This window comes from Lagenorhynchus albirostris, chromosome 1 (genome assembly GCF_949774975.1).
Source record: "Lagenorhynchus albirostris chromosome 1, mLagAlb1.1, whole genome shotgun sequence".
In the NCBI taxonomy this organism is placed as follows: Eukaryota; Metazoa; Chordata; class Mammalia; order Artiodactyla; family Delphinidae; genus Lagenorhynchus; species Lagenorhynchus albirostris.
The window spans coordinates 118,883,712-118,907,184 of record NC_083095.1 but is presented as its reverse complement, the minus strand read 5'-3'; the positions used below and the strand labels follow the sequence as shown (position 1 = coordinate 118,907,184).

Below are 23,473 nucleotides of genomic sequence, written 5' to 3'. Positions count from 1 at the left end.
AGATGACAACCGTTGACCCCTCACTGCAAACCTAGCCCAGTTCTGACTGAGCCCCAGGGGCGGGAGTCCAGGCCAGGGCTTAGGTGGTCCGTGTCCTGGGGAGCTCATGTCCTGTTTGGTGATTCTCAGCAGCCTCCTGATGAGATGCTATAGAATGTTTCTTGGCCCAAGTTGAAGTTGGAGATTATTCTTCGATTTTACATTCTTATACTAATTCTTTCACATCTGGTGTGTACTTGACACTTACAGCACATCTCAGTGTGGTCTGGACACCTTTCAGTGCTTGACAGCCCCATGTGGCTGGTGGCTAGTGTATTGGACAGTCCAGCTACAGAGCAAGACTCTTAAAGAAAATAGACTTTATTTTTCAGGGCAGTTTTCGGTTCATAGAATAATTGACTACGAAGTCAGAGTTCCCATATATTCCCAGCACCCCCTCTATATACACACAACCTCTCCAATTATCAAAATCCCCCACCAGAGAAGTACATTTGTTATAATTGCTGGACCTACATTGACACATCTTTATCACTCAAAGCACATAGTTTACATTAGGGTTCATTCTTGGTGTTGTAAATTCTGTGGATTTGGGCAAACGTGTCATAACATGTATCCACCATTACTGTATCACAGCCCTAAAAATCTTCTGCGCTCTGCCAGTTCGTCCCTCCCTCCTTCCCCTCTAAGCCGTAGCAGCCACTGATCCTTTTACTGTCTCCATGGTTGTGCCTTTTCCAGAATGGCATATAATTGGAATCATACAGTATGTAGCCTTTTCAAACTGCTTTTTTCACTTAGTAACATACATTTAAGTTTGCTTCGTGTCTGTTCATGGCTTGATAGCTCATTTCTTTTTAGTGCTGAATAATATTACATTGTCTGGATGTACCACAGTTTATTTATAGAGGATGACTTTACAAACTAGGATCGTATCCCAGTGCTGTGATGCATTGCAGGGGTTGGGGGTGTGTGTGATAGTGTCTGAGAGTTGTGGGAATGGGGGAGTTGGAATAGCTGTGATTTTCTTTTTTGCCATGTGCTTAAAAAGCTTCTATAAGCACCTGGGCTTCCCTGGTGGCGCAGTGGTTGAGAGTCTGCCTGCCGATGCAGGGGACACGGGTTCGTGCCCCGGTCCAGGAAGATCCCACGTGCCGCGGAGCGGCTGGGCCCGTGAGCCATGGCCACTGAGCCTGTGCATCCGGAGCCTGTGCTCCACAACGGGAGAGGCCACAACAGTGAGAGGCCCATGTACTGCAAAAAAAAAAAAAAAAAAAGCTTCTGTAAGCATCAAGAAGAGAGAGGATGTCGTGTAGGAGAGAGTTCATGGTGAAAATCTTGTAGAAATACTTCCATAACCACAAATAAAGGCGAATCTTTTTCTCTTAATTCCTCTAACTCACCCCACACAGAGCCTGGAATCTGCCTAGTCCAAAGCCTTCTGATAAATTAACAAATGTCTATGTCCAAATAGTCCTTCAAAGCCAGCTGTCTGAAAACACGTAGACTAAGCAAACTGTTGGAAGAGAAAAGAAAGCTGAATTGCATGGGCACCATTTCCTTGATCAAAGGATATTAAGCAAAAAGAGACCAAAACAGGAGTTTCTGCAATTCAGACGTCATTCCCACTGTTTGAGGATGCAGCTCTGCTCTGTTTTCTTTATTTTTGGGAGGCTGTTGGCTGAATGACCTGTCTTGTCTCAGTGGAGGTAAATTTCCTGCCAGTTGAGCACTTTTTATTGGCAGGGGTTGGTATATCAATTCCGAGAACTGTGTGATTGCAAAGCTGGAAAGCCAGTTCATTACGTTGTCGTATCACTGTCCAATTAAGTGTATTAACTGAAAGATGACTTAACTTCAGCCATTTTGAATCTTAAATACAAGGATCAGTCTTCTATGGGATGAGTTAATGTCAAAATCTGTCCATTGTGTTTCTCATCAACAGTTTAATATCTTCTTTTTTTTTAACACCTTTATTGGGGTATAATTGCTTTACAATGGTGTGCTAGTTTCCGCTTTATAACAAAGTGAATTAGTCATACATATACATATGTTCCCATATCTCTTCCCTCTTGCGTCTCCTTCCCACCCCCCCCATCCCACCCCTCTAGGTGGTCACAAAGCACTGAGCTGATCTCCCTGTGCTATGCGGCTGCTTCCCACTAGCTATCTACCTTAAGTTTGGTAGTGTATATATGTCCATGCAGTTTAATATCTTCTAAGCATTGGTGAGGTAAGAGAATAATTATGGTTAGTAATAAAGGGCTCCATTTAGGAATCAGCCAGCATGAAAATGCTACTGATTTCAGTTCATATCCATAGTTTTCAGACTATGGATATATATTATATATGATATATTAAATTATTGGTGAAAAATACAGCAGTACTGGCTGGTTTGACAATACTCACTTTTTAGGAGAACTGGAAGATTCACTCTTATCCTGTTTGGACTGGTCTTGGGAAGAAACGTTTTGGTTTTGTATTTACAAGTCAGTCTCCCCAGGTTCTCTTCAAACTGGGCAAGAGCAAGACTAGCTAGTTCTGTCGTCCATCCCAAACCTAAGGCAAACCATCTCTCAGCTTTAATTTTCCCAATCACAAGATAGGAATTGCATCTATTTGCACAAATTACTCTAATATTGTCAGATGAAATGGCCCAAGAAGTAGAGATGAGTATAATGAATCATTGCGCTTCGGGGGAAAGGAAAGCCTCTTCATAATAAAGAATTGTACTTTTTTTTTCCAGCTTCTTTCAAAATGTCTACCGTTCATGAAATTCTCTGCAAGCTCAGCTTGGAGGGTGATGTAAGTATATCATTTTCACTTTGTGTAATTTTTGCAAATTGGTCATCTCTCTGGGTAGCTGTGCCTCTTCCTTTCCTTGTACATCTAAGGAAAATGAGGACAAAATTCGGACAGTCATTCCCGGAATCCCCTTGCTTCCCTGTCTTCCCCAGTACTTTAGCTGTTCCTAGTAGTTCAATTTGAAAGAAATGGTATGGCTCCAGAAACTGTTTTGGCATCACATTAAAACTGGACAGACACTAGTGACACTGAGATGCTTGGAATTTTATCCTGCTATATACTTAACATGCCAGTGGTAGTAATTATTGTGATGATACAGGACTTTTTTTTTTTGCGTTAGCGGGCCTCTCACTGTTGTGGTCTCTCCCGTTGTGGAGCACAGGCTCCGGACGCGCAGGCTCAGCGGCCATGGCTCACGGGCCCAGCCGCTCCACGGCATGTGGGATCTTCCCGGACCGGGGCACGAACCCGTGTCCCCTGCATCGGCAGGCAGACTCTCAACCACTGCGCCACCAGGGAAGCCCGAGGACTTTTTTTTCTTTTTCTTTAATTGGAGTATAGTTGCTTTACACTGCTGTGTCAGTCAGTTTCTGATATAGAGCAAAGTGAATCAGCCATACGGATACATATATCCCCTCTTTTTTGGATTTCCTTTCCATTTAGGTCACAACAGAGCACTGAGTAGAGTTCCCTGTGCTCTACAGAAGGTACTCATTGATACAGGATTTTTAATGTCATGCCCTCAGATTTTATTAATGGTTGGCATAAGCCACAGCCATATTGAAAATGATCCTGCATGTTTTGGACTTCTTATAGTGTCCAGAGAGTTATTCCAGACAAGGACTTTTTAAAATTTAGTACCTGGGAAAGCTTTTCTTCAAAATAGCTAGAATTTTTTTTTTTAACTAAATAATAGAAGTATTATAATTCATCTTGTTGCCTTTTTTGCTTTGGCTGTCAGGTCGCTCAGACTTATACTTAATTGTCTTTCACAGGAACTTGGAAATTCTGATACATTTGCTTTTTTGTTTTACAGTCAAAAATTTTAAAAGCTATATGCAAAATTATAAGTCATTACAAATGCTTTTAGAATAAAGTAGAGTATAAATTATGAATATGTAAACTATCTAATAGTACCATACATCTTTCAGGTTATCTTGGCAGAACTGGCTTTTACAGAAACTCAGCAGTGACACTGGTTTGTAGGCATATCTTCCAGATATTTCAAAATACGCTCTCACTGAAATTAAAATACAAAGAAGCACTCAAGTGGGTTGACAGCAGCTTGGGTCATGTGGTACAGAACCCTCTGTCTCTGGTGCTTGCCAATAAAACATTCAGATGGATGATGTTGGTGCGAGCACAGATTGTATGGAGTGTAAAGCCTACCTCGTTTTCACCTTTCTTCTTGGACCTTGTGCACACTGTTGTTGGCAACCATACAAGCAGCATGTTGAGGTCCAGACAAGTCCAAGAGCTAAATAAATTTTTTCTTAATGGATCAGATCATTAGATCATTTTTAGTATCGGGTTTCATCAGAGGGCTTTTCATGAGGCCTTTGAAGTTACTCTAGTATGATGTGCTTCTCTGTGGAGAGATGGGACTGCAATAGAAAATGTCATGTATTCCCCAATACTTTGAGGGAAGAGAAACATCACTTGGACCTCCATAACTTGATTTTCAGATAAATGAATTTTACAGGTAGTAAGTTCAATTATCCATTTAATTTTATTTCCGGAGATACTATAAAATTATGTAAAACTTTTCCCTACTCACTGTTGTTTTTGGGATGAGATGACACAGCACCTGATATATGAAGCCATATTTGATATGGCTCGATGGCCAGACTGCCTGCCTTTGTAAATAACTGATGGCATTGTTAATAAATAGGAAAATGTGTTCCCTTAGATTTCTGTCCTCATTTTGTAGCCACCATAGCATATATAGTAAGTATTTCAGAATAACACTTTGTCATTACCTTTTCCTGAATGTGTACTCTATTCCCATTGAGTTAATCTTACTGGAAAGTTTAAGTAGTGAAATTATATGGAAAACACCTTGATAATCCACTGTGTTTCAGTTATATGTATTAACTGGATTTACTATTTGGCCAAGATGGTCACAAGTACATTTTGAAACATTTTGTCCAGCCCTGAACTTCGATTTGTGGCTTTGTGCTAGGAGACATTTGGGAGGATGGCATCTTAGTTGTCTACCTGCACAGCCTCACTGCTAATAAATGCTGGGGTGCCTTGTAACGTGATGCGTGTGGGTGGAAAGGTAAGTCAGGGCAACTCAGTCTCCGACTATTCCCAGAAACTGAGCCTAGACGGAGTCATGATGTGATGGGAGGTGTGCAGTGTGGGGAGGCAGGGATGGGGAACCTTGACATTGAAGGCGGTGTAGTGGTGGATGGGTCCACTGGCCATCAGCCAACCTAAAGAACATTGTCAGTCCTGTTTTGTCTGTCCTTTGCTTTGGGACTGGATAGCAGGGAGGAGGAGGGCTGTAAGTGCATTTCAAAGGAGAGAAGTTAACACTCTGGGGAGGAGAACTGATGTAGAATCATGCTGTTGTCCTTACCTCAGTCTGGGGTGGGGAGAGCTGGGGAGGGTCCATCAGATCTGGAAGGGTGATGGGCTTTGAAAAGCACCAGAAAGGAAGAACCTATGGTTTAAAGGGCAGTGAGAAAAAAAATACTAGGAAGAGTAGTAGGCAGAGGGGATCGTGTTAAAGACAGCAGAATGGAGGGTAGAGAGAGTAGAGAAAGCCGGCGGAACCTGGCCGATATGAAGAGGATGTGGGCCATGTGGCCTGACCACCTTGGTTCCACGGCGGTGGCCCGAGGGGGGGGGGATGCAGGAAGAAGATGCTTCCCTCACTTACCTCATAGTCCGAGACAGGCAGGCAGGCATTCTACATTTGCTTTTTAAAGAATTGTGAGCTCAATGATACAGGCTCAGTGGAAATTCATGTGCCTGTAGCAAAAACTTGGCTAAACACACTTGTCATTCAGGCATTTCCACATTTCCAGCTTGTTTCAAATTTTGGCTCAGCCCAGTTTCATGCTCTTCAAAGCCTTCTGCAAAGAAACGGGTGGTTTCAAGTGCCCAGCTTTGCGTTTTCCGCCTTTGAGCTTGCATGAAAAGTACGATGAAGTGTAGAAATAGATTTATCATATTCTAAACTAGCTGAGCCTTTGAAGAAGAATTCTCATTAGAAATAAGGAAGTTTCGTATCCTATGTGGGACGGCATGTTCATATACTTACTGAGTTACCTAGCCTAAGAATGATGCGAATTATTAAGAGAAACAATAGGAAAAAAATTTTAGGAATTGACATTTCACCAAGAGGATTTTAACTATGTGGGATTGAAGTGTGTTTGTCTTCTAACCTCAGCACTCCACACCTCCAAGTGCGTACGGGTCAGTCAAAGCGTACACCAACTTTGATGCGGAGCGGGACGCTCTGAACATTGAGACAGCCATCAAGACTAAAGGTAGGCCATCCATTTGTCCTCCTTGTCAAACACTGACCAAAGGGTTTTTATTCTCTTTTCTTGAATCTTCATATATTGGTCATTTGAAATCGTCATCAAGCTTTAACGGAGCGATCAAAACCTACCCCACCCCATCCTTCTCTCCTTCGTTCCCCCTCTTTCTCCCTCCCTCCCTCCTCTCTTTGGAGAGAAGAAGATTTAAAACATGAGAAACTAAATCACCGAATAGCATAGTGACATGGAAATAGGCTTTAGCTGAGGGCCAGGAGGGCTGATCCCCTGGGTGTGTGCTTTGGGCTGAGCTCTTCACTTTGAGGCCTCACTGCCCCTTCTATAAGGAAGAATTTGGTCATGGTGATCCCTAAGGGTCTCTTTTTGGTCCTAAATCCCCTTGAATTTTATTACATTTCTTGGAAAAATGCTGGGAACATTTTACTGCTTTGATCTCAGATTGATCTAATGAGCGAAAAATTCAGACTTCTTTTTTTTTTTTTTTTATTAGCTCCACAAGTTATTACGCCCCTCCTTAGGCCTGGAGCTTGGGTTTGAAGAGCTGTCGGGATGATTGTATTTCCTAGAGTTCCAGGATGAGTAAGAGGACAAGGAGGCATAAAAGCCTCTGTTCTGAAATAAAGCGGATAAAGCATTTAATTGGGTAAGAGTTGAGCGAGGGCCTGTTGAGCAAGGGCCTGTTCAGGTCATCGTGCTGTTTTCTGTATCTACAAAAGCCAGCGTTCAGACTTCTTTGGCTTACGTTAACGAAGCATGTACCTTTGGGGTTGCCCCATCCCTGGATCCTTGGAAACACTGTGATTATTGTAGTGATGCTTGTGATTCACCACACTCTTTTCCCCTTTTGGACAAAGTGCTTCTTTTCATATGAGGCTAGATTGAGACACGTATGTGATCCAGCAGCCAGAGTGGGTGCTTGTTCATCCCCTGCTGACGAGTTGTGGGACATTAGGACGATGGAGTGCTTTTACTTATTGACACATGCATACAATTCACATACGGGTCACTGACAGACTGGGGACCTCAGTCAGGGTGACCTGGGGCCCTAAAATTGGCGTGGACATGTGTCCCCGTTATGCCGGCATATATACTGATTGTGCCCCCTTTCGCCCTCCGAATTGTCTTGTTTTGCAGGATAAATTGCATAGTCACTTTTCCTAGAACCCTTGGAAAAACTGGTGACTGTGTTTCCAGGGATAGGAAGGAGTGCAGAAAGATCCTTTACGTCCTGTGGTTCTAATAGGACATAGGTTTGCGTCACTGGCCTCAAAGCAGCCTTCGTTTCCATGGGGACATTGTGGGCACCTCCCACTACGGGCGGCCTGGACAACTAACTACCTTCAAAAAGCCATCTTTTTTGGTGCTTTTAAATGACCATACTTGTCAAAGGCCAAGCTGGGAAGTCAGGAAGTCACTAGTCAGAAAATGAAACTAAAGTCTGCAGGGCTTACCTCCCTGCAGTCAGTTCTACTTGGTGGAGCCTAGTGGATGAGAGCATATGTGTTCGTGGGTTCAAATCTTAGCTCTACCACTAATTTACTAGCTGTCTGACTCTGGGAAAACATTTAACTTTCTTAAGCCTCAGCTTCCTTACTGTAGAAGGAGGGCTAATGAAAGTTCCCACCTCACAGGGTTGTTGTGAAGTAGGAAGCTCTTAGCATGGTGCCTGGCATATAGATAATACTCAAAATATGTCACCTTAACACACACACACACACACACACACACACACACAGTCCGCTCACACACACACACACACACACACACACACACGCAATCCGCTCTCCTAAAAACTCACCTTCTCACTATTTGAATGTGCTTGCATTCCTGGGGTTTCCCAACTAGCCATTGTAGAGATATAACCGAAGTTTAACAGTTAACTCATCTGACAAAGATGGTGCCTTTTACAAGCTTGAGACAAAGGCTGCTTTTATCCCTGCATGAGAAAGCTTTTAGCACACTGGAATGTAAAGATTGCGCAAATGAACTCTGGTAACAGCTGAAACTCCCAGGGTAATAAAAATACCTTCAGGCGCTTTCTGAGTTAGAAAAATACTGTAGTTTCTAAGCAGAAACATCTGGAGGGCTAAGATCTGGATTCCTGCATTCCAGTTTGGTCAAGTGCAGATGACATCACCATTATTAGGGTTGCAGCTGCTTATTGAGTGCTGCTGATTATGGGCTGGCGTGGCACCAGGCACTTCAGGAACATTCTTCCTAGGTGAACTTCAGATTAATCCTCTCGTGTAGGGTGCTATCGTCCCCAGTTTATGGCGGACATAATTTAGGATTAACATGCTCCAGGTCTCTTGGCTGTGGTTCAGATAGGGGTTTTAACACGACTCTTTCCAGCCCCAGGGCTGTGCTCTCAAGCACCCCAGTGTTATGCTACCCACCTGCCAGGGTTGGACTTTTTACTTTGCCGTGAGTTGTTTTCAGGCATGAGAACATTTTCTAGCTGTGATTCTATGGGTGTCAGATACATGTTATATTTGTGGGTCCGGCTTTTGGTCTCCTGTCTTCTTCTCTCCCAAACTTAATGCCCGGTGGGTCCCACTTAAGACTGCTTTTTATTATTTGTTTTTGGTGCCTAGTGATTTTAAAGAGTAACTGATTTTTCTTGAGTTAAGTCTGTTGGTCCTTTAAAATAGTTGCTAGATTGTTGGTGTAGTTAGAACCTTAAATCCTTCTAGGAAACTCGAGAGGAAAGAATGTGATAGCTCTACAGAGCTCAGAGTTGTAACAAAGATTTTATTATCAGCATTGGTTATTACTTTTTTTTCACATCTTTATTAGAGTATAATTGCTTTACAATGGTGTGTCCGTTTCTGCTTTATAACAAAGTGAATCAGTTATACATATACATAGGTCCCCATATCTCTTCCCTCTTGCGTCTCCCTCCCTCCCACCCTCCCTATCCCACCCCTCTAGATGGTCACAAAGCACTGAGCTGATCTCCCTGTGCTGTATCAGCATTGGTTATGATGGTGACAAACCTAGATCCATCTTCTAGTTGGAGAGTGACTTAGTACATTATGGTAACTGCCTTTATATTGCATAGAATGTCTGTAGAGTGTCACCAAGACATGAAAAGTGAAGTTTGTAAACAATTTTTTTACATTGTTATTGAGATACAATTCACATTTCATACAATTCACCTGTATAAAATGTACAATTCAGTTTTTTTTAGTATATTCACTGAATTGTACAGCCATCACCACAGTCAATTTTGGAACACTCATATTTCACCTTAGATTTGTCAGTTGCGTAGGAAATGGACATAAAATAGTGTATACAGTATGATCATACCACCACAATTTTTTTTTGTCAGAAAGAAAAAGATAAAAGGCATTATTAACTGATATATAGAATTATGGGTAATTGATTCTTTTCCTGTGTTTTCGGTATATTCTGTTTTTTCCAATTTTTCTGTGGTGACATGTATTACCTTCATAACAGAAAGCAGTAAACTAAATTAAAAACAAAAATGAAGTCATCGTAGTTGAACAACATGGGTTTGAGCTCCACTTACACGTGGAGGTTTTTCAACGCTAAGTACTACGGTGCTACGGGGTCAGAGGTTGGTTGAATCCACAGATATGGAACTGAGGATAAGGAGGGTCGACTATAAATTATATGTGGATTTTCAGCTGTTGGGGGTGTCGGCACCCCAAACCCTCCAGTTGTTCGAGGGTCAGCTGTAGTTGGGAAACTCACATCCCTTTTGGTTTTTTCTCCTTCCCCTTGATCTCTTTAGATACTAACACTAGTTTAAAAAAAATGAGCTAATTAAGATCTTACCTTCCCTTTTAGAATGCCTTTCACTTTAAGTGTAATTAGGAAGCTCATGCCCCACCTTAACTGGCTCTGTTGCAAACCCTTTTCCAGGAGAATACAATGCAAATTAATTGGTGTTTCCCTGACATCCAAGGAAACAGGGTAAACCTCAAATGCTGATACAAACAAAGCCAAAGGACAGTGAAAAGATGACCCTCTGGGCCTCCCCTCTCAGGGTAGCCCAGGTGTGTGTGCACACGTGTGTGTGCGTGTGCCGAGTATAGAGCATGCTGGGCATTACCTGTACTGCCTGATGTACGTCTGCTTCCCTATCCGAGTACTCGCAGGCAGAAGGGCTGTGAGCAAGTCAGCTGTGGCCTAGGGTTACTCACTGCTCTTAAACCCAAGGATTGTAAACCGAGGCAGGCCTGCAGTGGGGAGAGTTAGGAGGGGCAGACCTGGGTGAGATCTATAGGCTGGTGCTGCCTAGACTGGTCAGAAGGCCCCAAAACAGCTCTTATCCCTCCCTTCTCCTCTGCCCTTATCTCTCACCTGGGCTGCTAGGGCATTTGTCCTTATTTATTTATAAAATATTTATTTATTTGGTTGTGCCGGGTCTTAGTTGCTGCAGGTGGGCTCCTTAGTAGTGGCACGTGAACTCTTAGTTTTGGCATGCATGTGAGATCTAGTTCCCTGACCCGGGCCCCCTGCATTGGGAGTGTGGAGTCTTACCCACTGCGCCACCAGGGAAGTCCCCGTCCTTATTTTTACGGGCCTCCTTGCCTCATCCATTGCAGATTCTCTGTCTAGCTTCATCTCCAGGCTATTCGGTGCCACAAACAGAGCCTTTGCTCTCTCAGGAGTGTGCAGCCCACTTCTAGTGGGAGTGTTGGCGCACTTCTGACATCCAGGCAGTTCCCACTCATCTTGGCCTGAGCTGATGCACCGCCTCTTCTCCGAGCTTTCTCTAAGTGGGAGGCAGAATCATTTATTCCTTGATCTGTGTCTCATTTATAGCTCTTGCCACATTGTGTTGTAGTTATTTATCTATGGGTTTGTCTCTCCCACCAGAAAGTGAGCTCCTTGAGGGCAACGACTTTATTTCATTAAACTTTTCCAATGCCCAGGCCCTTGGGATCATGTGAAAAAGTACATATTTAACCTGAATAGCAGTGAAAATGTACACAGATACCAGCATACAGGTGAGTGCAGAGTCAGGATACGTGGCTGGCAAGAGAAGGCAGCAGAAGGCAGTTCCAGAATCCGGACCATATCCCCGAAGGATTAACAGTCCCCTAGTAAGCTTTGATCCTTTTTTCCAAAAGGAATTTAGCTCACACTTGTAAGTTTGCTTTGTTTTTGGTTTGAAGGGATCTCAGTGTTCCCTGAGCATGTCACCTAAACCAAATGGAACATTGCTTTGTGTATGCTCTGGCTTGAGGTAGACTCTGCAATTACTTACCTTAATTAATGTCTAGTTAGAAACTGAATAAAGCCATGCAAAAGTAGTAATATTGCTTAATTAACAAGAGGTTTCTGAGACTTAGATCTGTAGGAGTCTCTTGGTCTAGATTGGCCTTGGGTTAAATATATACTGCAGAGTGTACAACACAGCTGTGAATGGTTTACCATATGGGTCCAAATAACGAGAAAGGAAAGTCAGCTAAATGAGAAAAGGATGAATCTAGACTACATAAAATAGATTGTAATTAGAAGCAGCACAACCCCGGAGTTAGTGTAAGTGCCAATAAACTGGTACAGCTTCGGTCTCTCTCTGGAAGGGGAGGGTAATGAATTGCCCTATTATTATTGCCAGTTTTGATTTTAGCAGTATTTGTGTTCTCCGGAAGGGTTACAGAAGCGGGTGATTTTTCCCTCCCTTATAAGCACAAGTATAGAAGCATACGGCAGCAAGTTTCTGCGCTTATTTTTTTCTTATATTTCGGAAATGGAGCTGCTTAAGATTTCCAGCGTGGCCGAAAGACTTAACATCCCATGGCAGTGGGAAGCAAGCCAGGATATGTATTTTTGGTTTCACCTGCACACCTGGAGGTATATTCATTTAGCTGAGACAGCAATGAGGAATGTATTCTCTCTTTTTTTTGCGGTACGTGGGCCTCTCACTGTTGTGGCCTCTCCCGTTGCGGAGCGCAGGCTCCGGACGCGCAGGCCCAGCGGCCGTGGCTCACGGGCCCAGCCGCTCCACGGCATGTGGGATCTTCCCGGACCGGGGTACCAACCCATGTCCCCTGCATCGGCAGGCAGACTCTCAACCACTGCGCCACCAGGGAAGACCAGGAATGTATTCTCTTGAAGATGCCAGGAGGCAGATTGGCTCTGAAAAGTAGCTTCTCTCCCACGGGAGTGGCATCGGAGGTGTGGGCCCAAACTAAGAACCCCCACACCTGAGTGTGAGCACGCTTGTGGGAAAGGCCTTTCTGCCCCGCGTAGCCCAGGACCTTCTCACTCTAACCATCCTGGAAGTGAACAGGAGGGAACAAAACCTTCCCGTTGATGAGGACTTTCCTTTTGTGTTCAAGCTCACTTTAGACTGAATTCTCATCTTACAGCACTGCTGGGAACAAAGAGGGACCAGTGCTGAGTCACAGCCACCTTTACTCTGGGCACAGATTTTCTGATTTTTTTCAAGATGATCATTGTCTACTCGGGTAGGTAGATGCCGGACTCATGCCAAGGAGCCTGTGAAACATGGGTGAAGGAGTCCCTGGTGCCTTTCTCATTGTAGGCATCGGCTGTGTTGCCTGCCTGTCAGCTTTTTTTTTTCTGTAAAAAATGGTTACCTCTTTTCCATGAGGAAATCCCAATACCGGTGACACCCAGGGACGATGGAAGTCACCACGTTCAGGTGTTGGCAGTGCTGAGACAATAACTAGTAACTTCTGTGTCAGCTGAGTTCAGGGCGGGTATCAGTTTCTTTTAAATCTGTTCAGATTTTTTTACTTTCTGACTCAGGAAGCTGGTAGAGCAACAGGGCACAAATTGGTGCTTTCATTTTATGCATAACCCTTCATTTGCAATTTTATTTGATTTCGATCTTGAGTAGTGGCCTTTGTGTTTTCCTGCTGGTCCTGTAGAGTATCTCAGAAATGTAATTATGCACAGAAGGCAGACAGGGTTCCAGATTATTAAAATACCCCAGTGGGATTACCAAGGAGACTGTACTTAAATCCTGTCTAAGGGACTCAGCTGAGGTGAGACTAGAGCAGAATGGAAATAGAAGAAATTTGATTTCTGGGCCCAATCCTCTTCTTAGGCACTTAGCTAAACCACGCTTTGCTTGAGGCGGGCCAGGCAGCACCGTGGCAGATGGTGGGAAGGGTACTTCGGGCAACAGTGTGTGTGTGAGTGTCTGTGTGCGTACATGTGTTTCTCTGTCTCTAAAATCACTCTTACTGGCATTTTAGGCTCCCACTGAGTTATGAATGGCTATTTCCAGAAGAGAGTCTTCTAGCTCTTTCTCTTGAAAAAAACCTCAGTTGGGTTAGCTCAGTGGCCACGCATTGTTACTGGGTGGCAAATCATTATCTACAGATTACTCAACGGGTGTACATTTGTATGGTCTAAATAGTAAGTCCAGTTCTGTAAACAAATAGACACGTTACTGTCTCCAGTCCTTTTTAGCAACAAGATGGAGGAGTGTGGTATAAAGAAGTACCAAATTATAATTCAAAAAGGTACAAACATGACTCATAGAGATATAGGATAAACACGTGGCAAACATTTATTTAATTCATTGAGATAGGGCTGGTTAAAAGGGAAATTTGAGAGACTAGGTGTTTATAGACACTGAGGAAAGAATGTTGGAAGAAGATTGCTAGGCTGGATACAAGACCGTTAATGTCCTTTAGGGCACTGAAGCCATAATCTTGGGGACTATCCTTTCTACTGGACCAAAATCTACAAGTTAACACATAACCCCATAGAGCCTATGCCGTAATCAGTAGTGAGTAGCAAGTTGAGTGAGAGCGTGCCCTGGAGAAACAGTCTTGGATGGGCCTTTTAGCCACATTGGGAAGACATGTTCCCTTCCTTTTGCCTTATTTTCAAGTTTTGGATTATTTTCTGTAATAGGAGGCAGAATAGCCCAACGTAGATATTTAATCCTGGTTTGAATCCCAGCTCTGCAAGTGACTTGCTTGTGTGACCTTGGGTGAGTCCTCGTCTTTTCCTCATTGGTACAACGGGGATGACACTAACACCCATCGCACATGGACACGATGACAATTGCAAGAGAGCTTTGCACAAAGCACCTTGTAAAATGCCTGGCATGTAGGTACTCAGTGAATGGTTGATACTATCAATATTATAATAAAATAAAACCCATGGGTCTGTGCCTTCTGCTCTCTCTGTGGCCTGCCTGTGACCTTGTTGTAAAGATGATTTCTGAGGTTTGATACTGATATGCCCAGTAACCTAAGCCAAGTCCCGGTCTTACCTATGATCTAGATAAGGAGCGGATCTGGGCAGTTTTCCTTTATCTCCTAACTAGTCAGTCAGCCCTGCCTGGAGGGCCTCCTGAGTCCTTTATCAAACACAATGAAATCTGTTTTCTCTGTGCAGTCAGTGTGCCTTGGCAGATGTGAGTCAGATCCTGTGCAGAATGGCCTCTTGGTTCCTGGCCATGAACAGTAAAGATGCACATTTTCCATGCAGTGCCAGATGTGGAGCTGACTTGGGGTTTCCACCCGCAGAGAGGAGGAGACTCCAGGAGGCCCATTTTGTGGGTTTGGATTCAGCCGTTATTTTAGACTGCAAGTGTTCTTTGTTTTAAAAATACGGCTGATGTTTTCAGGAACCCACGACCCCAGAGTTTTCTATGTGAGCCCTGCTGTCAGCGGTGCCTTCCCATGGCATCACTTGCCGGAGCTGTGGCTTCAGGTGACTAGCACTTAGAACAGGGACTGATTTTTTTCAGATGCCCTGGAGTGTGGGAAGCATTTTTGTAGTTAGCTGATAAGATTAGTTGGCCATTTTCATTCAAGGAAAAAATGCTTAAAAACTTTCTTGCTGCTTTCCATCAGGAGCCAGATAAATTTGTGTCTTAGTTCCTCACCAGTCTTGAAAATCTTAACTTCTGTTAGTGTTGAAAAGACATTTAATGTCCATCAACAGAGGATTGGATAAAGAAGATGTGGTACATACATACAATGGAATATTACTCAGCCATAAAAAAGAATGAGATAATGCCATTTGCAGCAACCTGGGTGGACCTAGAGATTATCATACTAAGTGAAGTAAGTCAGACAGAGAAAGACAAGTATCATATGATATCACTTATGTAGAATCTAAAAAGATGATACAAGTGAACTTATTTACAAAACAGAAACAGACTCACAAAGGGGAAAGGTTGGGGGGAGGGATAAATTAGGAGGTTGGGATTAACGTATACACACTACTATATATAAAATAGATAATCAGCAAGGACCTACTGTATGGCACAGGGAACTCTATTAAGTATTCTATAATAACCTATATGGGAAAAGAATCTGAAAAAGAATGGATATATGTATATAAATATGTATAACTGAATCGCTTTGCTGTACACCTGAAACACAACATTGTAAATTAAGTATACTCCAGTGTAAAATAAAAATTAAATTTAAGAAAGGCATTAAAAAAAAATCTGCCTGAATCACAGAATTTACTGTGTTCTCACCCACATTCTGTGGGATCCTGCACCCATGTCATTGTTTCCCAATGTGAGGCTTTGCTTGGATTACTTTGTGACCTTCTGTATCCAACACGAGAGGAATGGGATGGGAAAATAGGCATTATTCACATTTATTGTTTTCTTTATGCGTTCGCTTCATCCACGCAGTTTCTTTTCGACCCTGGGCTCCTTCCCTCAGCAGACACTTCCCTTCGCACTGGCACAGGAGCGATCGGAAAGTGCAAATCCAGAGGGGCAGAGCCTCATCTGCCGTCCTCTGCGCCTACGTTAACCTTGTTTAAATGTAAAGCTTTCCTGGTGTACTGGCACTTGCTGTGCATTTGTTGACGGTGATTGTGCTGACGTAGGTAGCTGAACGTTCAGCCCTCATCCTTCAGCTGCATCCTGGGCAGGAGTGGTGAGTCACCAGATGACCCTTGCCGCTTCAACCTGGACTGGACTGTTTTCCACAGGAATAGACCGTCTCACCAGTTATGATGCCAGGTCGAGAGGAAGCAGCACTGTTCTGAAGATAAGATGGTGAAATCCCACTGGCAGATGTGTGCATTCTGGGGTTCCAACACAGGACGTGCCTTCCGTGGCTTTGAGTAGGCCATCGATCCTGGGCACTGTGATTTATTTTCCTCTTTCTAGTTCAATTTGAAACTAGCGCACAGTGGTATGGGAGGAGCAGCTGATGCAGGTGAGGCCCTCGGAAGGAGGAGGGGGCTTCCACTGGCAGAAATAGCCCCCATTTACTTTCTTTGTAGTTGCTGGCATTAGCATTGATTGTATCAATACATTGATTGTATCAATGTATCAATGTATCAGATCTTTCATTGGTAAGGGGTCCCAGCATGCTCGATGCTGCATCGCAGCAGTCTGTTTGTTTGGTAAGTAATTTAGGTAAAATACACGTAGACGCCTTCAGGCTCTAGTTGTTGCTGAGTCCTAGGTGAGATTCAGGTTAACCACCCAGGCTCTTTATGGGGATTTCCAGTAACTGGATTGTATTCTGACTCTGTTGGCTGAATGCTAAGCTGCTATGAACAGAAAGGTTCATTGTTTGGTTGCTAAGAGAGGTTTGTTTCAGTGACTAAGAACACGGGACTGCACTGAAGTTTGTCGAGTGAGCTCTTTTCAGGTGTTATTTCTTACCAGGGTTGTTTGAACAAAGGTAAACATTGCTTTCCCTAAAATTGTAGTTGACCCTGCACCTCACAGAAGCAGTTGGTAGAAGCGATTTAATAGTCTTATACACAGGCAGATTTCCAACGACCTTTCCACTTGCCACCCATGCTTTTCCATCTCTGTTGGCGATTCTCAAATAAAGAGTCACCAGGGAGCTGGTTGAAATGCTGCTTCCCAGGTCGAAAGTCCACAAGAGTCTTTAATCATATCTCAGAGGGCAGGGAGGCCCAGGGAGCTGTGTTTTTTTTTAATTTTCTTTAATTTTTAAAATTGAAGTACAGTTGATTTACAATATTATATTAGTTTCAGGTATATAGCATAGTGATTTGGTATTTTTGCAAATTATACTCCATTATAGGTTATTACAAGATAATGGCTATAATTCCCTGTGCTGTACGGTATATCCTTGTTGCTTATCTATTTTATACATTTTTTTTTTTTTTTTTTTGCGGTACGTGGGCCTCTCACTGCTGTGGCCTCTCCCACTGCGGAGCACAGGCTCCGGACGCGCAGGCCCAGCGGCCGTGGCTCACGGGTCCAGCTGTTCTGCAGCATGTGGGATCTTCCCAGACCGGGGCACGAACCCGTGTCCCCTGCATCGGCAGGCGGACTCTCAACCACTGCGCCACCAGGGAAGCCCTATACCGTCATTTTAAATGTCTGTATATTATCCCACTATAAGGACAAAAACATTTATTTAATCAATCTACTATTAGACATTTTCCCCCTTTATTTTTTGCCAAAATAAGCATCTTTGAAACGATCTCATATTCAGCAGTTGGGTTTCTACGTTGACACCGGCTACTCTGAAAATCAGAGCTGAAGGTATAAATGCTGCAGTTAAGGTAACTAACGTATTGGTATGAATTCACTTAAAAATGAGTATGTAAATACAAAAATGTTACTTATTTTTATACCCAGAAATTCTAACTTTCTGATCTTTCTAACACACTTGAGAGTTTAGAATACCTTCTTTGTAAGTCTGCTCATTGCCTCTGTCTCAGAGTATTATCGTTCTGACCTTTCTGTTGCTTTGGAACTCCTGATTTCCTATAGGCTGGGCTGTTCGCAGTTCATGTGTGACCCTGGAGGCTTAACCACTCTGCTCTTTCTCACTCAGGAATTACCTATCCAGTTATGGCAAAGACTTCTTTTTATTAAACAAAGTTCATAATCAGTCAGGAGAGAGACCTTTCACTTTCTGAATTCTTAAAATAGTCCTTCCTTAAGTTAAATGGCATGTTAAGAGTATTTCTGATATAAAATTGGAAACTTTCAGATACCAGAAGGCGTTGCTTATCTTTGTAAATACACATGTTCCAATTAAAATATTTCAGTGGTACTTCAAAACTCCCAGTTTAGATTTAGATTAAAACATTATTCTTTTTAATAAAGTTACAAAATTGATTATTAAAATTGCCTATTGAATATTAAAAACAGTGGAACATTTATTTTCCTTACAAAACAATTTAGTCTTCAGTAAGTAGGATTGTATTAATCAATTATGCTATTAAAATACAACTGCCATATTAAATCTGACTCATTTGTCATGACATTTTATATAATTATAGAAATTGTACCTAGCTGCTTATATAGCCATAATCCTGCCATAAATATAAATAATTGTCTCTATTAATTCAGGTCGCGGTTACTGTCTATTAAAACCTCAGTTAAATGGTAATTCGGGGACCTTCATTTAAAATCTTTCTAAATCTTTGTTGTTCCCTGTGACTGCCAAAGCCCCACAAATGCACCTCCTACTGTTGAGTCCAGAAACCCAATTTATGAATGAAATAGTTTTTTTTTTTGTTAGTTTTGGTTTTTTAATACAGATACTTAAAAAGGTCCATTTAGACTTGAGGTTTGAGGCTGTTAGGAAAAACAGAAAAGAGGGTATACATGTTGGGTGGAGGGTGCTGACAAAAAGAAAGAAACCATCTTAATGTCTTGGCGTTTCACTTTAGGGACTAATATATACATTTCAGGTTGAAAAAGTGCTTAAAACCTTCTGTGTAAGCCCAGAGAACTAGAGCATATGGTTGAGTAACTACTCCCTGCTTGTGTCTTCATAGGTGTGGATGAGGTCACCATCGTCAACATTTTGACCAACCGCAGCAATGCACAGAGACAGGATATTGCTTTCGCCTACCAGAGAAGGACCAAAAAGGTACAGCAGGTTCAGGGATGGAGGGCATTCCATGTTGAATTTCAGTTCCTCAGCCATTGCTTTTTCTTTTTGTGAATTCTGGCTCTTCCCAGCAAGTGCCTCCTGGAACCCTAGGAGATCCAAGGTTTTCCCCTTACATCCTGTAAGAGTCACAACTCACATATACGTGTCCCCTGGGGTGTTTGGAGCTTAAGCATAAAGACCACACCCTCTTCCACCCCAGAGGGTGTAAAGGGAGCAGTTCCGGAAATAGAAAGGATGGGGAAAACAACAGGTATCATTTATTGAGTGGTAACCTTTGTGCCAGGTATGCCGTTCTCTACATGTGGCCACTCATTTCATCTTTATGACTTCTGCTGGTTCTTGATAAAATGTTTTAAATTTAATCTTGGGACACTAGCCTCCATTTGAGTATTGATCCTGACACATTCCTCTCATTCTTAAAAAAATACAGTTGAATTCCTAAGATCTTTGCAACCGCCAGGTTTAGTTTAGTAGCTCATTTGGTCTCTAGGCTGTCTTCACCTTGCCATGCTCTCACTATTTAAAGGGTCTTGTGTGCCTTTTTCCCTTGCTCATCCACGAGTGGTTAAGGAACAGCCCAGCACTTGTTCATCCTTTATTTTGTCGCAGTGTTAGGAAATTTATTTTTACAGACAGGCTGCTTTATTTTTAACTTCTTGCTATTAAAAGCTTTCGATTTATTCTTGGACGGTGCAGTAAGCATGGCTTCCTGCAGCTCCCGCTTGACTTATGGCTTTCACTCGTAGTCACAGTGGAGGTGAGCTGGAAGGAGTCTAGAAGAGACATTTCTGCACTTGGAGTTGACATGACCACCAGGGTCCAGGAAGTTGCAGGTCACACCCTGCTATATCTCCCTCTCCCACCTCTCAAAACAGTTGGAAAGGACATAAATAGGAAAGCATGCAGCTTGTTTCCTCTCATATGCATTAAAATTTTTCTTCCAGCTAGACTGACATTAATCTACTACAGTGAGGCATGGAAGGGAGTGTTTATTTCTCCACTTTCCCAAAAGGATCTGTGAGCTGGTAGAGCTGAGTTCCAGTTGGAGCAGAAGGCCCACCTCTTTGGACAATATGCCTGTAATTGCTCCTTCAGCTGTCACTTACAGAATGTGGTCTTGGAACACACTTGGGTGTGGACACATAAGTGTACATAGAAATATAGAAGCCCGGATTTCGATTTCAGATGAGATGTATGGAGGACAAAGCTCTCACATACCCTGTTGGAGGGATGATGTTACAGAATCATGATGGGTTTGGTGACCTCACAGGCTTCATGGTGGGCTGGGGACAACTCACTATCCTATGATTCTTGATACCTCTTAACCCTGGGCTAAGGAGAATTATCACATTTTAAGAAAGATACGTAAAATAATGGAGATACTTTCTGAAGGAAATCCTGAAAGCAGAACCTTATTGTTTGCATAATAAAGGAGAAGGCCCTGTATTGTACTTTAACAATAGGGACCGAGGCTGCCTAGGTGAGGGGCTTGAACAGCATGGGTACAGCTAGTAGAAGTGGACAGGAACTGGGACAGAGGATCAATGTTATATTTCTTTCATGTTCAAGCAGATGCCAGGTTTCTCCGTAGAAGGAATGGTCATATTTTATTTGTCAAACATATCTGGACAAATATTCTTTGCTAAGTGCAAAGAAAGCCCTGTGCTTGACATTATGAGAAGCAGGAAGTTGGCTGCCCATAAGGAGTTTATTATAGAAGTGGAAGAAGTCGGTAGGTGCCCAAATGCTATTTGAAGTCTGAACAGAGAATGGGTAGAGGGGAGTGTCAGGGTAGGCTAAGTTTGGAATTACCTAACCTCAGAGTTCCACGCCGGAAAATTGGTGCTATAATTGGAAGGTGTAGCTTTCTAAAGTTCTCTGCTAAGTGCTATGTGTTACTAGGACTTCAGGAAGCAGGAGAAAGTAGGTGATGAAAGGGTTGGGCCAGATGATTTCTAAGACCCATCTCAGTCCTCGACATCTGTGAATGATTTGAGAAGATTCTCTCTGAAGCAGGCTGCCCACACCTCTTAGAGCCTGCACACGCCTCTAGGGGCTAAACATCGTAGATGCCATGGGTGCTGCTGGAAAGCAGGAGAGGAAGAGAGAAGAGGGGGGGAAAAAGTGAAAAGAAAGAAAAAAAATAATTATAACAGGAGAGTTCAGCCATCACTCAGTGCCCATGATTTGTAGGAAATCTAATCCCCGAGGAAGCATCTGTCAAAGCCACATCGAATTGGGATATCTGTCTGCCTATGTGGGTGCTGACTCAGGCCTCTGACTTGAAATCTGTCAGTGGATTTTAATGGTAACGGTGGGAACCTTTAAGAAACAATACATAGCAGGGAAGCCCAGCGGTGAATGGGGAGGGCGTTAGTCCCCACCATCTTGATAATACCGTTCCAGTTTGGTATGGAAAATAGAGGTTCTCTCAGTCTTAGGTGAAGTGTCTTGCATAGGAAAGCTTCATGAGATCACTTCTAGCCAAGTGGGGGCCTCTGGTTCCACCTGGAGACTTTCTGGAGCGACCTCTGCACAGCTGCACAAAACCTTCACAGGAGGATACCAGCAGGCCACAAGGGTTCTGCTTCCTTGGAGGCTCCCCACTTTGATCACCTCCTCCTTAGCAGGGGCCTTGACCCTAGAAAGTGCCCTGTCTTAAATAGGCTGTTACCACGTGCGAGTGTAAGCATATTGTAAACTGCATTCACGCATAGCTTTCTGAGGCATTGCATGCTGCTCTGGTTTCCTTTTACTGACTGGACGAGAGGGCAAAATCAGCTTGGATTTTAGGGGATTTTACCGGCGGAAAATCTGATCTTTCCACTTCTGACCTTTGGGTCTGCCAAAGGGAATGCGGTTGAAGGATACTTTGACCGAACACCCCAGAGTTGTCAAAAGAATCACAACCTGCTTTACAAACACATGCCTCTATTTTTTTTTTTTTTTTGCGGTACGCGGGCCACTGTTGTGGCCTCTCCCGTTGCGGAGCACAGGCTCCGGATGCGCAGGCTCAGCGGCCATGGCTCACAGGCCCAGCCGCTCCGCGGCATGTGGGATCTTCCCAGACCGGGGCACGAACCCGTGTCCGCTGCATCGGCAGGCGGACTCTGGACCACTGCGCCAGCAGGGAAGCCCCCACATGCCTCTATTTTTGTCTTACTAGTTTTAAAGGGAATATTGGTTACCAACCAAGTTTTCCATGTTGTTGCCTGTGTTTCTGAAGGAACTTGCATCAGCACTGAAGTCAGCCTTGTTCGGCCACCTGGAGACAGTGATTTTGGGCCTATTGAAAACACCTGCTCAGTATGACGCTTCTGAGCTGAAAGCCTCCATGAAGGTAAACACGTGTGAGATGCAATCTCTGTCAAATCCGCCATTAATATTTGTGAATTACAGCTTCCTGAGTGTAATTAGGTGATTTTCAGTTATGTTGAATTCTCATTTGGAATCATTTTTGGGGAATGAACTGAAGCTATAAGGCTCAGGATTTGTACCAAAAATATTTCAATTACTTTTTTTAAGACTGTAAAGAAATTTCATGATGCAGAGAAGTCAGTTACCAGCTGCTACTGCTTGGCACCTGGGCAATTGGAATACCATTTGGAAAAACTACTTCCTTGATTACACTTCCTCTTTAAAAAAGATTTGTTATGATATTAAGGCAAAAGTAAAACTCATAGCTTTTGTTAAGTGAAGCTTAACAAAAATCTGCGTATGCCGTTTTGGTCGTCTCTTCTGACCTCCTTGCTGGTCCCATTGTTTGATTCAAATTTTGGGCAAAATCAGAGCATCACAGTGCACATAAAGGGTGATTTCAGCTCGTGAATGGTTCCTGTGTTTTGTTCAAAGTATCAAGGCACATGCTACTGTCTTTTGTTTGTATTTTGCAAAGTTATTTTGAACATGGATTTTTTAGGTTAAATTAGATAGTAAAAATTCCAGGTTGTAAGTTCCCCTGAATTTTGTGTGTACCTAAAACATCGAGTATTATATAAATGGAATAGATATATAAACATAAATGCATGTTTAATGGCAAAGCACAGAACCCTTTTCGTAAGTGTGCCTGCAATACTTTGAGTAATCTGACACTGCCCTCTGCTGGTAAAAGTGGGTAAAGCCTCAGAGTGGAGGGAAAGCTGTAGTTCTGATTTTTTATTCTAAGTCCGAGTGCATTTTCTGTGATGCCACCATTTCTGAATTATGGAGAGACGGAGCTGTAAGTCAGTCACCAGCTAATGTCACAGTTCAGTTGTCATTCCTTCCCCCACAGAGCACCTCGAGAGGGAGGCAGCTTCCCACTGGGTATTTCCAGGGCCCAGAAGTTGA

At 43.1% G+C, this 23,473-nt stretch overlaps 1 protein-coding gene across 2 annotated transcripts in view; it reads left to right on the top strand.

Annotated features, from left to right (window-relative positions):
* The window catches only part of ANXA2 (annexin A2), a 44,239-nt gene that overhangs the window by 8,770 nt on the left and 11,996 nt on the right, over positions 1-23,473 (top strand). Inside the window, exons 1-5 of one of the 2 annotated variants that reach the window (XM_060151178.1) lie at positions 2,134-2,230; positions 2,744-2,802; positions 6,203-6,302; positions 19,026-19,120; positions 22,371-22,484. In XM_060151178.1, the coding sequence (XP_060007161.1) occupies positions 2,755-2,802; positions 6,203-6,302; positions 19,026-19,120; positions 22,371-22,484 (357 nt within the window). In that variant the 5' untranslated portion in view covers positions 2,134-2,230; positions 2,744-2,754. Of the gene's footprint in view, positions 1-2,133; positions 2,231-2,743; positions 2,803-6,202; positions 6,303-19,025; positions 19,121-22,370; positions 22,485-23,473 lie in introns of those variants that run through there. The other variant, XM_060151174.1, reaches the window with a different exon arrangement.